General features: G+C 36.8%; 1 protein-coding gene across 2 annotated transcripts in view; it reads left to right on the forward strand.

Moving 5' to 3' along the window:
- The window catches only part of pdzd7a (PDZ domain containing 7a), an 88910-nt gene that overhangs the window by 16596 nt on the left and 53910 nt on the right, over positions 1-18404 (forward strand). For both annotated transcript variants that reach the window (NM_001442401.1, NM_001190757.2), the window contains 4 exon segments: positions 1799-1975; positions 2067-2214; positions 14998-15058; positions 17153-17614. In NM_001442401.1, the coding sequence (NP_001429330.1) occupies positions 1799-1975; positions 2067-2214; positions 14998-15058; positions 17153-17614 (848 nt within the window).

Below are 18404 nucleotides of genomic sequence, written 5' to 3' on the forward strand. Positions count from 1 at the left end.
GTAGCATGAGCAAGTTTACTATACTTTATTAAGTACATGAGCGTGCATGTGAATGTTTATGTGTGTTTCTTTTTTGTGCATGATTTATCATTTTCAATTAAAACGGTAAAGTGTGTAATCGGTGCATAGTTCTGGAAAGTGTACTAGAGTACTAAAAAAGTCCTACTGAAGTAAAAGGACCATTACTTGCCAAAAAATGAAGTGCAAGTAGAGTAAAATCTGCTTAAAAAATGAGTCGTAATATGAGTAAAATGTAGCTTAATGTCGATGCGTTTACATGTGAAGTAAAATCTGTGTAACCAAAGGGGCAAAAAATCTAGCTGTAGTAAAATGCTAATGCTTAGTTTATGCACTTTGGACTAACTCAAAAGCAAGAAATGTCCTGTGAGAGACTAGAGAAATCTGTGAGAGACTAGCGGTGTCCTGTGAGAGACTAGCGGTGTCCTGTGAGAGACTCGAGATATCTGTGAGAGTTAGTGATGTCCTGTGAGAGACTAGCGGTGTCCTGTGAGAGACTCGAAATCTCTGTGAGAGACTAGTAATGTCCTGTGAAAGATTAGAGATATCTGTGAGAGACTAGTGATGCCGTGTGAGAGACTCAAGATATCTGTGAGAGTTAGTGATGTCCTGTGAGAGACTAGTGGTGTCCTGTGATAGACTTGAAATATCTGTGAGAGACTAGTGGTGTCCTTTGAGAGACTAGAGACATCTGTGAGAAAATAGGAGTGTATTTACATACCGCATTTATCGTGTATGGCCATACACCACCAGTGTGCAGCATCCACATGGATGTCGCCAGTGCACTTACCGCACATAAGCTATTGGTGGAGTGAAGAGACAGTGATAGAGCCAATTCAGTGGATGGGGATGATTGGGAGGCCTTGATCATAAGGGCTGATTGAAGGACTTAGGCCAGGACACTGGGGTTACACCCCTACTCTTTATGAGAAGTGCCATGGGATTTTTAATGACCACAGAGAGCCAGGACCTCGGTTTAATGTCCCATCCGAAAGACAGCACTCAATAACAGTGTAGTGTCCCCTTCACTTTTACTGGGGCATTAGGACTCACACAGACCGCAGGTTGAGCGCCCCCTGCTGGCCTCTCTAACACCACTTCCAACAGCAGCCTAATTTTCCAATGTGGTCTCCCATCCAGGTTCTGACCAGGCTCAGTCCTGCTTAGCTTCAGTGAATAACCGGTCTTGGGCTGCAGGGTGATATGGCTGATAATGTCATGTGAGAGACTCAAGATATCTGTGAGAGACTAGTAATGTATTTTGGGAGACTAAAGATATCTGTAAGAGTTAGTGGTGTCCTGTGAGAGACTTAAGATATCTGTGAGAGACTAGTGATGGATTTTGGGAGACTAAAGATATCTGTAAGACTTAGTGGTGTCCTGTGAGAGACTTGAAATGTCCCGTGAGAGACTCAAGATATCTATGAGAGACTAGTGATGTCCTGCGAGAGACTAGTGATGTCCTATGATAGACTAGAGATATCGGTGAGAGTTAGTGATGTCCTGTGAGAGAAGTCATTCAAATGATGGGCTTAAAGAGTACTCATTTTTCACTCTTGTAATTTATTTTCTTGTCATTTTCTACACTCTTTGCTGTTCTCTAATTTTGATCTCAGGGTTTTCACACAAAAGTGCCTTATTTCATTGTAAAACACTGTTCATCTATCATGGTATGGACACAACTAAGAACAATAAAATTTTTTAACTATGAAATTATTTCTGAAAAAAATAAAATAAAAAATTTTTGATCTTCACTGTATATAAATACATATGTTTGCAGGGTGGATCTGATCCACAGAAGGATGGTAGTGGAGGAAAGTGGTCGCACACCTTCAGAGGCCAGTTCAGACGGAGCTCTGCGCAGAATAGTTCACCTTTACACAACCTCAGATGACTATTGCCTGGGCTTCAACATCCGTGGCGGCAAAGAGTTTGGCCTTGGTATCTACGTTTCAAAGTATGACATGAAGTGTCAGGAAATAAAAGTCTTTTGCCAAAAGATTATTTAATTTTATTCATGCAATGCTTTTTTTTTATTTTGTGGTGAGGCTGGACCCTGGCGGCCTGGCAGAACAAAATGGAATAAAGATGGGGGATCAGATTTTGGCAGCTAATGGAGTGAGTTTTGAGGACATCACACACAGCAATGCAGTGGAGGTGCTAAAGAGTCACACACATGTGATGCTGACCATCAAGGTGAGAAGAACCTAAATGTTATATTATTATTATAGGTATATGGTAACATTTTAGTTGAAGTACCCTTTCTCACTATTAACTAGTGGCTTATTACTAGGGCTAGAATAAATCTGCGGACATTTTTTGCTATTTCTGCAGAAAATTTTGTTAAAAAATTATGCGGAATGATTTTGGGAAAATAATATTTGACATAAAAGATAATGGCTTTTTAACTTGTATTTAATGTTTACAATGCAGATCCAATTTATTTGGTAAACAAAGCAAGTCTATCATATAATATATCTACTAAAAGACAGAAAATATTACATTTACATTTAGTCATTTAGCAGACGCTTTTATCCAAAGCGACTTACAAATGAGGACAAGGAAGCAATTTACACAACTATAAGAGCAACAATAAATAAGTGCTGTAAGCAAGTTTAAGGTATGTAAAGTGTAAGAAGCAAAACATTAGTAATTTTTAGTTTTTTTTGTAGTACAGTTAGCGGTGGAGCCAGAGAGGCAATTGCAGATTAGGAAGGAAAGTGGAAACTAAATAGTTGAGTTTTTAGTCGTTTCTTGAAGACAGCAAGTGACTCTGCCGTTCTGATGCAGTTAGGGACTTCATTCCACCAACTGGGCAGATTGAATGCGAGAATTAGGGAAAGGGATTTTTTTCCCTCTTTGGGATGGAACCACGAGGCGACATTCATTCACAGAACGCAAGATTCAGGAGGGCACATAAATCTTCAGAAGTGAGAGCAGATAAGAAAGAGCAAAGCCAGAAGTCACTTTGTAAGCAAACATCAGAGCTTTGAATTAAACTGTATTGTGAATAAATCATATGAACCTTTTCCTATTAGTAAATAATTAGATTAAAATTAATTTGAAAACTCAATAAATATAAATTTACTCACATTTACACATGTAAATCAACAGAATCAATGATGGGCTAAAAATCTGCGGAAATCTGCGGAATTCTCCGTGCGTAGATTCCGTGTATAGGCCTACTTATTACCTGCCTATAATTAAGATGTTATCTGTTTATGTATATAGTATTAATAAAGCACATATGATCTTATTCTACATCCCAAATCTTAATACCCAACTACTACCTAATAACAATTAATTAGCAATAAATTAAAAGATTATTGAGGCAAAAATTATAGTTAGTAGTTAATAATAGTTTGTTTGTTTACATTCTATTGTCCCCAATGGGAAAATTTTTCTTAGATTCTAGCCCCACATTTGCATACACGGAACAGAAACAGACATCAAAAAGCACAAATCAACACAAACATTCAATCATTAATAAATATTACATATTTAAAATATCACATGCTGTGCGAGGGGTCAGCTAATATTTTATTAGCTTCGTCCTGAACTGATTGCTCATATAAAGATTGCAAGGATCGATATTCCATTTACCCTAAGATTTTCATGGCTGTCTTCACCAGCCCTCCAAGCTTAGATTTAGACTGAACTATAATGTTTCTATACCACACAGCAAATACATAGCGTCTACATGCAAATACTGTCTACATGTGGACCCCAGATAAGCAAAATATCTATGTGAACACCCAGTCAATAACCACAGGTGAATGATATCCCATTGACTTTGCATCAAAGATAATTTTCTCAGTTTTGTTGATATTAATAAGATGGTGTGGAGTGCATCATTTCACAAACATTTTAACCTTTCACAATTTAAGAGTCCACACTTAGCTGATTTGATCATAAAGCTTGTTTGACATGCTGTCCAGGGAGAGAGCCTTGAGCTCAAAAGATCCTAGAGCCCGGGGATTCCTCCTGTTTGCAAGGCGAGAGAGGAGTTTGAGCCCAAGTAGATCTCGAGAACTCCTCTGCTGTAGTACCTAATGAACAGATAGTGATTGCTCTTAAGAGATAACTACTTACTAGGAGCATTTCTATGGTGCGGATTTGGATTAGTCAATTAACTTAAGTTACATGTTTTTATGCGGTGGGAGGAAACCGGGAAATCCAGGGGAAACCCTTGTGAGCACGGGGAAAATGTTTAAACTCCACACAGAAACATCGGCTGGCTTGGTATGGACAAGTACCAGTGACGTTCTTGCTGTGAGACAACAGTGCTAACCACTAGGCCACCGTGTCATCCATCTAGGAAAGAAGGAGTAAATAAACTTCACATAGTGAAAATTGTATCTTAAAATAAAGTGTGACCATACATATCACTCAAACACTTAAAATATACTGTAGTTCACCCAAAGAAATGAACATAGGCTGCCCTTAGGCAATTCAAGCTGTGGTCCTTGGTGATTCATAAAATGCAAGTCAGCGGCTACCAGAACTGTGAAAGTAAAAAAAACAAAAAATTCATATACAGACAAAACAAAATTGATCATCAAAATGATACTCTTGCAGTTCTCGGGTGCTGCAGTTTACATGAAAGGTAAGATTGTTTTCCTGTGTGCAATGTCAATTGGGAAGACTGACTTTTCACAGATTCCCAACATGGATTAAAGGTGGTAATGTTGTATATAATGCTCAGTTTCTCACACAGACGAATTGATTGCTTTCATAAGACCAAAATATATCGTCGTCATCATTTTTTGTTACTCTGAAAGTGCTAATAACTGTTGACTCAGTGTGTTTTACTCCAAAAACATCTTTATTGGTCTTCTGAAAAAAAATCATCATGATTGCCAGATGATACGGTGCACACCGAAAGTATTCATAGCACTTCACTTTTTCCCACATTTTGTTATGTTACAGCTCCATTATTCCAAAATGGATTAAATTCATTTATTTCTTCAACGTTCTACACACCATACCCCATAATGACAATGTCAAAAAAGTTTTTTTTGAAAATGTTGCAAATTTATAAAAAACAAAAAAGCTGAAAATGTAAATCAGTATTCACAGCATTTGCTTAAAACTTTGTTGATGCACTTTTGACAGCAATTACAGGCTTAAGTAATTTTGAATATGATGCCACAAACTTGGCACACCTGTCTTTGGGAATTTTTGCAAATTCCTCTTTGCAGTACCTCTCAAGCTCTATCAGGTTGGACAGGAAACGATGATGTACAGCCATTTTAAGATCTCTCCAGAGATGTTCAATAGGATTTAGATCTGGGCTCTGGCTGGGCCACTCAAGGACATTCACCAAGTTGTTGTGAAGCTACTTTATTAATATTTTGACAGTGTGCTTTGGTCATTGTCCTGCTGGAAGATAACCCGTTACCCCAGTCTGAGGTCAAGAGCGCTCTAAAGTAAGTTTTCATTCAGGAAGTCTGTACATTGCTGCATTCATCTTTCCCTCTATCCGGATTAGTCTTCCAGTTCCTGCTGCTGAAAAACATTCCCAAAGCATGATGCTGCCCCCACCATGCTTCTGTAGGGATGGTATTAGCCTGGTGATGAGCGGTGCCTGGTTTTCTTCAAACCTAAGGCCTGTCATTTACTCCAAAGAGTTTAATTTTAGTCTCATTAGACCAGAGAATTTTGTTTATTATGGTCTACGGATTGCTATGGATTGCTGCACAAATGGTTGTCCTACTGTGAGGTTCTCCTCTCTCCATAGAAGAACGATGGAGCTCAGACAGAGTGACTATCTGGTTATTGATTCCCTCCCTGATAAAGGCCCTTCTCCCCCGATTACTCAGCTTAGATGGCCGGCCAGCTCTAGGAAGAGTCCTGGTTGTTGCAAACATCTTCCACTTACGGATAATGGAGGCCACTGTGATCATTAGAACTTTCAGAGCAGCAAAAATTTTCCTGTAACCTTCCCCAGCCTTGTGCCTTGAGACAATCCTGTCTCTGAGGTCTACAGACAATTCTTTTGTCTTCATGCTTGATTTGTGCTTTGCCATGCACTATCAACCCTGGGAACTTAAATAGGCAGGTGTATGCCTTTTCAAATCATCTCCAATCAACTCAATTTACCACAGGTAAACTCCAATTAAACTGCTGAAACATCTCAAGAATGATCAGTGGGAACAGAATGTACCTGAGCTCAATTTAGAGCTTCACGACAAAGGCTGTGAATACTGATGTACATGTGATTTTTCAGGTTTTTTATTTTTAATAAATTTACAACAATTTTAAAAAGTCTTTTTTTCACATTGTCATTATGGGGTATTGAGTGTGGAATTTTGAGGAAATAAATTAATTTAATCCATTTTGGAATAAGGCTCTAACATCAAAAATTGTCAAATAAGTGAAGTGCTATGAATACTTTCCGGATGCACTTCAAGCAAATTAGCAGCAACTTAAACTTTTTGTGATAACTATGCTTTTGGGAGTCATCTTGTTGCTATTACTAATCCCTTAAAATCAGCACACTTACCGGTTAATAACCCAGTTTTACAAGTAACTATTAAAAGAGTGTCTTTCTTTAATAACAGCAACAACAGAAACTTCACATCTGTTTTCACCCTAATTCATCAAGACGAGTTTAGGTTTAGTTTAGCAAGACAAATGATATCCAAAGTGCTGTGGCATATTAATTGCCACCACAGCATGTAAAACAACTCAGCCTCTTATTGCGTCTGGGAGTGAGAAAGCATAGAAAAGCAGACAGCTGGCATTTAGCCGTCACATTCCTGGTTGCTCGCTTTACTCAGGCAGAGCTCAGGTTCCACCTGTGAAAAACAGCCAGCGGGTGTGCATTATTCACCAGGCCTTGGGGATCAAGTTATAATCAGCAGAAAGCCTCGTTTTATGGCCTTTTCTCATCACCCCCACGGCAAGGCTCTATCAAACCAGCAGCAGTGCTATAAGTATATAGAGCTGCTAAATGCCTGCTTTGTTAGCTATTGATGCCAGTTTGTGGTGATGCCAGTTTGAGCTCTGTTGGTGATAAGTGAAGTGGCAGTGTGAGAAGATGTCAGACAAGGATCAAAACAAAAGGAGAAAGGTTTGAGTGTGTCTTCGCACTTTTAGGCCCAATCCCAATTCTACCCATCAGCCCTTTCCCTTACCCCTCCTTTTGCGCGTTCACGTGAAGGGGTAGGGGGGGTCCCAATTCTCTTTATCTAGCGTAGGGCTTAGGGGAAGGGCTAGATAGCCCTCGAAAGAGAGATTTTTCAGGACCACACTCAAAACCAAGGAGTAAGAAAATTTCCCAGAATACACCATAGCTGCACACAAAAGTCAGGAGATGTACAAATTAAATTTTTTTTTTCATAATTATGAATTTTTACGACAAACAGACATATGTTTGAATACTAGTTGTGGGCCTTTATAGTGAGACTCTTATCACGTGATAAAAAATATTGTTAATCTATTCTCAAAGTTGGGTTGGGAGCAGGGTCTAAAAAAGTGCTCTTCTGAATAACATCAGCAGGATGCCCTTCTGGATCTTTCACTTACTTCAAAGACACTACTGACTACGTTTACATGGACGTTTGTTGTCTATTTATTTGCCTTAATAGACAATAATATGACTTTAACTGGAATTCGTCAGATTCACATTAACTCATAAACATTTCATTCATGCCCCCGTGACAAACTGGGGTATTAGACACAAATTAGGAGCAAGGACTGGTGAGAGTGTTATGGAAATTAATAACGCATGGCAAATTGGAAAGTAAAAAAACTTCCACATTTCGTTATGTGTGTGTGTGTGCGTAGTCTTTTACTGACATCTGGTCAGAAAATATGACGCAAAGTCCTACATGACGGTAATAGTTTATACTTTAGTTTATACTTATAATAGTTATACTTCAACAATGCCACTAATATAAATATACTCCACGTCTTAATTCCATTTCTGTTTAGTTCAGTTATGACTTTATTTGGATTAAGGTGATCAAACACTGCAGTTTCGAGCTTAAGTAGACCTACATTTCAAAATCATGTCTGAATAAACAGTTAGTAAACCAAACTACATCTTATTGAACATCATTTATTTTCATCACTAATTATCATAGTAGAACAGTTTCTCAAGCAGTTTGTGATGCATTTTGGAAACAGGAGATGAGCCCCTGGTCTAATGCGCCACCTGGCTTGAGAAACCCGTTCTCAAAGACTTATTTAGTTATTATTTGGGTAGAACATAAATTCTGAATGCCTTCGTCAGAATTCAAATGAGCCATTTTAATCTAGATTAATCTAGATGAATTTCAAGATTAAAGTGACATTAATCTAGATTAAAAAATGTAATCTATGCCTATATTTAATGCATTCATAACCTCGTTTGCGTTTTACTGTCATGCTTAAAAAAAAAAAAAAGCTAAATTTTGCTATCTATAATCCCTGATAATATAACCTGTATAGCAGTCCCACAACATTCTGACACTCGAAGATGTATACCCTGTCAGAAAATTCTAGTGGCTGGGAATGACCTTTTTACAGTGTCTGCTTTGTTTGTTGCTGTTTTTTTTTTTGTGTTTACATAGATGAATATGGCCACAGTACAGTTATGATCTTATTGCCACATTAGATCATTATGATAACATGATATCGTCTTCAGTGATTACCTTAAGATAAATACCAAACAATAACACAACTAGATTCACTACAGCAGTCACGATCGTCTGATCTGATATGAAGCAAGAGATCGCGATGACATACTGTATGATGTCGTGTGCAGGTGCTGTAGTGGTGTCCCGTTTATTAGGGGTACATTTTGAAGCCCTTCCCCTTCACACTCTGTCTGAAGGGTCAAGGGGAATAGGTAGGGGTACAACATAGAATTGGGATTGGGCCTTAGTTTTGGGTCTCTTGGTTTCTTTGGTTTTGACTAAAACCTGGTCCACCGAGACTGGAAATGTTATTTTAAAACTACAAATGACAAAATACATGCTTTAAAAAGTAATTTAGTTATGTATTTTATTCAATTATGTTTAGTAATTTAATCTTATTATGATTTATCTTAATTTTAAAGATGTTTTGAAATACTTAAGCTATGTAACACAAATAAATCTTTTATAATGCTTCAACATAATTTTCATCATAAAAGTTCCCAAAACAACTGGCATAGTTCTCCAAGTTAAGACTGATTTATACTTCTGCGTCAAGTGCACGCATATGTTTTGGCGCAGCCTTCGCGCGGTCGCATACCCCTCGCCGTGGCCATTGCCGATGCTGACGCACACCCTTTTAAAAAACATAACTACACATCACGATGTGTATCGCAAGCTCTATAATTGGTCTGCATATTCAATTATCCATGTGATCTAATTATATAAAATTGGTAGTAAACGGTTTGGTAAATATGATACACAATAACTTTACACATTTGTTGTGGGCTGCAAGCTTTTCAAGTGTCAAGAGTATTAAGCAATTTATTTAGTTTTACATTTTAGATAGGATTTTCTTTATTATAGTAGCCTAGGCCTATTCAAGTTTCTTAATCAGCGCAAGGAATGTAAAATAATTTAGCATCAAAATAGCATTTTGATATTGGTAAAGGTGTCAGCAACTTTGGCAAAGCATCAAATCACCGGCATATGAGCTGTCAAAACATTTGTATGACTGCATAAATTATTATTCCTTTATTAAAAACAAACAAACAAAACACAGTCGATTATTGTGTATATCTATTATCAAACAGAAATTATACTAAAGCTGGACCAGTACCTAAAAATAGTACGCATTTGTATCTAAAAAATCCATATTAATAAATGCTCTCTTTGGTCCCCTTTTTCCACCTCATTTTTGTACTTTTATTTCGGAGTGCAGATTGCATAATTTCTATTTATATATTTTTAAAATCTTGTATGTATTCATTCATTCATTCATTCATTCATTCATTTTCTTTTCGGCTTAGTCATTTTATTAATCCGGGGTCGCCACAGCGAAATGAACCGCCAAACTTATCCAGCACGTTTTACGCAGCCCATGCCCTTCCAGGTGAAACCCATCTCTGGGAAACATCCGCACACACATTCACACTCATACACTACGGACAATTTAGCCTGCCCAATACACCTGTACTGCATGTCTTTGAACTTGTGGGGGAAAACAGAGCACCTCGACGAAACCCACTTAAACGCAGGGAAAACATGCAAACTCCACACAGAAACGCCAACTGACCCAGCCGAGGCTCGAACCAGCAACCATGCTGTGAGGCGGCAGCACTACCTACTGCGTCACTCATCACCATCTTGTATGTATATAAACAAATAATATTAATAAATTTATATTAAATAATAATATATTAAATTATAAATGTGTATGCATATATAGAATTTTTGAATATTATTTTACTATTTTACCAAGTTTATATAATCTATAGGTTACTACTGAAAGAAAATATCAGCATTCTGTACATACTTTCAGTATAGCCCTTGCTTGAAATTTGCCAATTCAATCCTGTTCATATGAAAGAGTTATTGCATAGCAACACAAACAGAGCGTAGAAGTTTAAATGCATGGCAAAGCTCAAGGCATGCGCTGTGGGTCATGCTGAGCACTCGACACAGAAGTATACCAAGCTTTTTTCTTTTTTTTTTTTTTTTTACAAAGATTTGTTTAAAGGGCTCCTATTATACCCCTTTTACAAAATGTAAGATAAGCCTTTGGTGTTTGTGGGTGTGTCTGTAAATTTCCAGCTTAAAATACCCATCAGATTAGTTATAAGACAATGCTGAATATGCCCATTTTGGGCTCAGAGGAAAGTGTAGCTGTTTTTGTAGCCTGTGCCTTTAAATGCAAATAAGCTGGTTCTTCCCGCCCGTCTGTTCCCACATACGTTTGTTTCTACTGCACCATTTCAGATAAACAGCTCAAGTGATGGAGAAAGACACAGATGAAGCAAATTCAGGATTCAGTTTATGGAGCATGAATTCAGTTTATGAGTCAAATATACCAAGTAAGGTTATTTGATATGTTTGCGGTGGAGTTTATTCAAGTTTTTCTGCAATGAAGAATCACACACAAATGCCATTACAAAGTTTGCAGTCCAAATGCAGTTCATCAGAGCAGTCAAACAGGCAGGGGTTGAAAGCCAGCATACAGAGCAATATAGAAAATCTAAAATGTAATCGATATAACATGCAAAAAGTTGAGACAGGTGGCAAGAATAAAAAAAAGACAAACAAAGCAAAGGATCAAAAACACAGAATGATAAAACACAAGGCTGACCGCTTAGTAATGCAGCAACAGCTAACAAGCCTCAGCAACGGAGGTGAATGTAAATGGTAAAAATAGTGTGTAATCAGTGTAAATGATCTCCAGCTGTGTGTGCGTGTGCGTGTCTGTCCAGATTATTGTCAGCTGTACCAGGAGTTGATTGGTGCAATGTCTCATGGGAATTGTAGTTGAGGTGAGGGTACAGGGAGTGATCTCCAGTGAGGGCAATCACAACAGATATCCATTATGCTACTGTACAAAAAAAAAAAAACTTAATTTAATGTTATCAAACCGGGAGTCCTGTTGTGTGTTTGAAATGTCCTCATATAGTTGTACTGACATTGTGCAGCTGTGCAAATTCAAGCGGTTATGAATTACATTGTAATTTTTATATTTCAATTATGCACTGTTTTAAAAACTCGTAAAACTCAATCTTGAGATGCAGATGATCCCAGAGATTTAGAAATATATTTTAATCCCAATTTCTTTGCAAATCCTGTTTTGTGGACATGTGTATAGGCATTACGATGGAGACATGTACACTGGGATTTGGATCCTATGTTAACGTCAGGGAATTTAAAAAAAGAAACTGTGTGTTTGTGTTTGTATCATTCCAGTATGACTGTGGACACTCTATGCCTACACACAGTTTTGTCCAAACATCTTCAAAAAGTTGATTTTGCACATAGGTGCCCTTTAATGAATGAACTTAAATGTAAGTTATTACTCCGGTAAACGTCTCTATGGAGAAGCAATAGGCACAAAAGAATCGCTGACTCCAAATTTGCATTCGTTACAGTCATGTCATTACAGGTAAATGAAATTTAAAGGGCACCTATGATGAAAATCAACTTTTGTAAGTTGCTTGGAAAGAACTGTTTGTATGTATGGTGTGTCCACAGTCATACTGGAGTGTTATAAACCCAAGAAATCTCTTTTTTAAAGTTTCCTGACATTAAAATGGTGTTTGTGTGTGACTCATCATTTCAGAAAGGCTTGAATAAACTCCACCACACATGCTTGAAATAAACTTGTTATTTCTGACCAATGAGCTGTATTTTAGCTTCATCCAAATATGTCTCTGTCACTGTGCTGTTTAGCTGACGTAACCATAGACTGTTTAAGATATGGACAGAGTATCTGTGACGTCACTCATAGGTTTCTGAAGAACCTAAAAGAAGTTACCAGCTATCGCCGTATTGTTCGCGCGTCATTGCACCGCCCTGGGAACACCAAACAAGGCCAAAGATGCGGATCATGAGCGGAGCTACAGACGCCTGCTAGCACTTTGCTTAAAACTTCATTTCTTCAACTCGTTGTGTTCTGACCACATGTGCTTGGTTGCATACTATATCAATAAAGTGTTTAGACTTTTAAAAACACTGTTGTAATACATTGAGCCACTAAACATTAGGTTCGTCCCAAATCACATACTTATGCAGTATTCTATGCCATTTTGTAGTATAAATAGTGTAAGTTGTGCGTTCACACAAAAAACGTAAAAAATATTAAGTGCACTTTAATTACCTGGATAATGAACTTATTCTTTGCTCACATAGCGGAAGGGGTGGAGCTATCGGGCGCACGTGTTGGATAAGTTTATTTATTTTGGATTGTGAAAGCAAAATTCTCCTATGAGAGTGATTGTAGCACGTCTTTATAATTAATTTGGTTATACTCATGGCAGGTATTCTTGGGTAGTTCACTAATTTGGCAACCGTCAAACATCATCTGGGAAGTGGTTTGAATTTTCGCTTAGTAAAAAAACATTAGTGTTCCATTTGGGACGACACTACATACATATACTATGCTGTTGAGTGTGTAAGTGCACAAGTAGTGCATGAGTGCTTATTGTATAGTGTGCCATGTGGGAAGCAGCTACAGTTCTTATAACGTTTTTTTTTTTTTTTTTTTTTACTGTAGGGAAACGCAAATTACTTCCAAATTCTTTAAATATAGTCTGTGTTAGTAAAAAGGTTATTTATGAAATCCAGGCATAACACTTTATGACAGCATTTCAAATGAATGTTCTAGAGCAGGGGTGGGCAAACTCAGTCCTGGAGAGCTGGTGTCCTGCACAGTTTAGCTCCAGCTCTAATCACACACACCTGCTTATAGATTTCTAGTGATCTTGAAGACACTGATTAGTTTGTTCAGGTGTGTTTGACTAGTGTTGGAACAAAACTCTGCAGGTACACCGGCCCTTGAGGACCAAGTTTGCCTATCCCTGTTCTAGAGCCTACAGCTAATCAATCTTTCAGTTTCTGGAGTGCTTTACAGGTCTAAAGAAAAATATAAATGATAAATGATCTTAAATAAAACAAATACATTTATAGAGATGGTATATAAGTATATAATTTTACTTGCCTGGGAAACAGAGGCCGCATGAATGGTTGGTGAAAATCTAATATAAAGGAAACAGATGAGTTATAAAAAAAAAATCACCCCCTCACAGTTGTCATGAAGGGTAATATTAACTATATGAACCAAAATCATTCTTTGTGTCAGGCTGTAAACACCTTTTTGTTTGCTGTAAAGTTGGCCATTTTAAAAGTGGGGTCAATAGAAATTTGCTGTATTATGGATCCAGGACTAGTGGAATTTCAATGAATTGCAGTTTCAGTTACTTCCATATTTGCTTCATGAGGGAGAGCAGGAGGTTGCCACTTGGACATAAATGAAGCAGACACGCACGTGGAAACGGTGGGTGGGGAGAACCAGCTCATTTGCATTTAAAGCCACAGGCTACAAAAACAGCTACACTGGGCAGATTCTGGAGTCTATAATAAATGATCTGATGGATATTTTGAGCTGAAACTTTACAGACACATTCTGACCAAAAGGATTATCTTACAACTTGTAAAAGAGGTAAAATAGGTGCCCTTTAAAACAGTTCACTATCAATGCTTTTGCGAAACACACCCCAGATCAGTCCAGATTATGAATCATTTCACACTGGTTTTGTTCATCAAACGAAACAAATATTTTATGATCATCTGTTCGCCATGAATCTGATCATGGTTTCACATTACTGTGCCAACATTTTGATTGAATGAAAACTTTAATTTATCTGTTAAGCAATGAAAGCTAACATTTGACTGTATAAACATATTATATGATTTTTTTGGATCTGTTAGCTAAATTCAAAGTGTATTCTCAGAGATTTTGGTGTCATTTTTAAATTCATGAGTTTGCCTGTACACTCAGTCATGATAGACGATGATCAACAAACTTGGCTTGCTGTCTTCAAAAGGAGGTTCGACCCTCTTGTCCAGTGATCATAGTTCAAAGCAAGCACATCACATGAATAGCCTGTTTTTTCCACCAGTATATCACTACTACTACTACTACTACTACTACTACTACTACTACTACTACTATTACTACTACTACTACTACTACTACTACTACTACTACTACTACTACTACTACTACTACTACTAATAATAATAATAATAATTATTATTATTATTATTATTATCATCATCATCATCATACAAGCCCCAGTCTGTTTGAATCCAGATCCTGTATGTTGTTCAACTAACTGTGACCACAAGAGAGCCCATATTAAGGTCAGTGTACTCCTGGAGCGACAAAAACAAGGTCATGTCTTTCCAAAAACTTTTTTTTGACACTTTTTTCAAACTTACATCCACGACAGAACATTTAAACTGGTGTGTAATGTAATTAAAGCTGCTCTGCTTTTCTCACAGAGATTATTTGTTGTGTAACTTGTTGTTGTAGGAAGCCGGACGATACCCTGCTTACAAGGAGATGGTGGCGGAGTATAGCTGGCTTAATAAATGTATGTAAACATTACCTACTTAACATACTATTTAATGTCTAATCTCTTTAATTACTCTGTTGCAAATGTAAAAACATTGGTTGTGTGCTGTTTGTGTGACCCCTACATTTGCACTTATGTAAGAAACCCAGTTATTAAATCAAAAGTATGGATTGGGATGGTTCATCTCCAGATTAAACCAAAAACGGGCCACATGTCACATGTCACATGCCAGATTTTTTTTTTTGCTCTCTGATTTTCTGTTTTCCATTTAATATGGATGGCAGTGTCTGAAAATAGCAACGGATTAGGCCGTAATGTTCAGATTCAGATAAATCATCCGGGATTGCGCGTGTTTGTAACATCAGGGTGATTCTGGGGTATTTAGGTTGTGGGACAGAAGCTTGTGTAGTCGTGCTTCACATTTAACACTACTGACATTGATATAATGTTTGCCCAGAAGAAAAATGATATGGAGAATAATTACAGGCATTTAGGTCTGTATGATTTTTTTTTCTTTTTTAAACATGATTTATCTATTTGAATTCATTTTATTGAAGTACTAATCTCATAAATATTAAATGTTTTATTTTATTTTCACAAAGGTTACCATTATTAATCAAACACGGTAACTTGCAATTGCTACCTTCAGGAGGAGTTTTTGCAAATAAAATAAAATAAAATAAAATAAAATAAAATAAAATAAAATAAAATAAAATAAAATAAAATAAAATAAAATAAAATAAAATAAAAATAAGGCGACGCAGTGGCGAAGTAGGTAGTGCTGTCACCTCACAGCAAGAAGGTCGCTGGGTCACTGGTTCGAACCTCGGCTCGGCTCAGTTGGCGTTTCTGTGTGGAGTTTGCATGTTCTACCTGCGTTCACGTGGGTTTCCTCTGGGTGCTCCGGTTTTCCACACCGTCCAAAGACATGCGGTACAGGTGAATTGGGTAGGCTAAATTGTCCGTAGTGTATGAGTGTGTGTATGAATGAGTGTGTGGATGTTTCCCAGAGATGGGTTGTGGCTGGAAGGACATCCGCTGCGTGAAAACTTGCTGGATAAGTTGGTGGTTTATTCCGCTGTGGCGACCCCTGATTATTAAAGGGACTAAGCTGACAAGAAAATGAATGAATAAATTAATGAAAATATAATAAAATAAATTCATATTGATTTAATTTATTTAATTTTATTTTACAAAGATTACGATTATCAGTCAAATATGGTAACTTGCAATTGTTACTTTCAAGAGGAGTTTAATCTATTAAAACAAAATTTAATTTAATTTAATTTAATTTAATTCTACAGTAAAAAGAATAAAAATAAATTGATTTGTTTATTAAGTAATAAGTTTTTCTGTTTACTAATATTTTGACTAGATTAAAACCAGTTAGCTTTATATTACACTCTCAGAAAAAAGGTACACAGTGGTACAATAATGTTCTCATATACAAGGTACAAAAAGGTTGAGCAACTCCTTTATTACAACACCTATGAAAATAAATATGACTGAAAGTGATTTTATTAATAGTTTACATATTACACCAAGAATCATCATTTAAAAGAAACTTTTAACGAAACTTATAAACATTAATTATTAAGTTCTATAATACAATAATATAAAACAACTGGTAAAACATAACGCTTTAGGCATTGTAAACTAAATGTTTAAAGCATTTTAAATAAATGTTTAAAGCATTTTGACAGTGTTAAGGTACAAAGTGTCTTGTCACTGTGGTGGTACCTTCATGGATCATATTTGAACCTTTGATAAAGATACAAAATTGTTTCTGCAGGTTTTAAAAACCAAGGGTACCTTTTGGTTTCCCATGGTACAAATCATGTCCTTAAAGGTACAAACTGCAAGGGTTTGTATCTTCTCTGGCTCAACATTGCATCTTTTTTTCTGAGAGTGTACCTTTATACTTTTACTCAGTAAAGGGTAAGTTAATGAAGAGAAATAACTTTTAAACAACTTAATTTCTATGTAACTTATCAAAGTTACAAATTATTTTATTGCAATACATAAAAGTTCCATTCAAAATTGGACTGTGAATGACGGAGCTCCAGTGAAATGATCCATAAAAAACGTAAACTTTCTATTTTTCCCTTTCAGTGGCGAACGGAGGTCAGCCGTCGTCCTCTCAGGGCTCAGATTCATACTCCTCCACTTCTTCTCTGTCATCCGGGACGCCGGTCAGCTCTCTCAGCGGCCTCTCGCAGGTCATGTTTCCTCCTGCTTTCGGCTCAGAGATGGTGGACGTCTGCATCTCCACTGAGGATCGCTCGCGGCGGCCCAGCTCAGAGCGAATAGAAACTGCTATTCAGACTGACCCACAGGATCCCGATACCATATCCCGAACCAGCAGAGTCATGTCCACAGAAACTAGTCGAATGGTAGGAGAAACCGTCCTGTTGAAAGACACTGTAATCCGCAGAGGGACAGCCCATTCCCGGACAAGGACCTTTTCTGCTGGGGATAAAGAGACTCTGGACTCTCCTAAAACTGCTGTCCTGATGGCTCTCAGCAAGCCTCGGAAAGTCATCCGACGATCCCAGAGCCACATCACTGTGTCAGGTACAGTAAAACTGCTCTGTCAGAAAGATGTAGATCAAGGGTAGGGATGAATCAATGAATGAAGATCCTCAGATTGTTTGAAATCTTTATCTAAAATGATTTATGTTTTACCATTTCCACAAAATGATAAAGTTGCCATACAGTGCATTGATTCAATATTGTTAAAATAATGGAAGTATTATATTAATGTTTAATCAATATTCAGTATTGATAATATTTAATATGTAAAGTATTGACCTATAGGTAACTTACAAAAATCTTCAGAAATGGGCTAATATTCACATTCTCAGCCACATGAATTACCCATAGAAGAAAAAACACTGTTTTGACCAAATTTAGAACAGATGAGAGTTTACTCTGATGTGCTGCAGCTTATATGGAGCCAGATCAGTCTCAAAAATAATACATTTACAATTCACATTTACAAAATTGAATTCCAAACACAATTCATAAATACACAGATTCATTTCATAAATTCAAAACACAATTTATAGATGTGCAAATCCAATTTATAGATTTAAAACACAATTCATAAATACACAGATTCAACTTGTAAATACAAAATACCATTTAAAAATGTGCAAATCCAATTCGTAAATTCAAAACACAATTCATAAATGCACAAATCCAATTTATAAAATAAAAACACAAATCAAAAATGTGAAAATCGATTTTTTAAATTCAAAACACAATTCATAAATGCCCAAATCCAATGCATAAATTCAAGACACAGTTCATAAATATGTAAATCTAATATAAAAATTTAAAAAAAAAAACTAAAAAAAAAATC

This window comes from Danio rerio, chromosome 13 (assembly GCF_052040795.2).
Source record: "Danio rerio strain M-AB ecotype USA chromosome 13, GRCz13ab, whole genome shotgun sequence".
Classification (NCBI taxonomy): domain Eukaryota; kingdom Metazoa; phylum Chordata; class Actinopteri; order Cypriniformes; family Danionidae; genus Danio; species Danio rerio.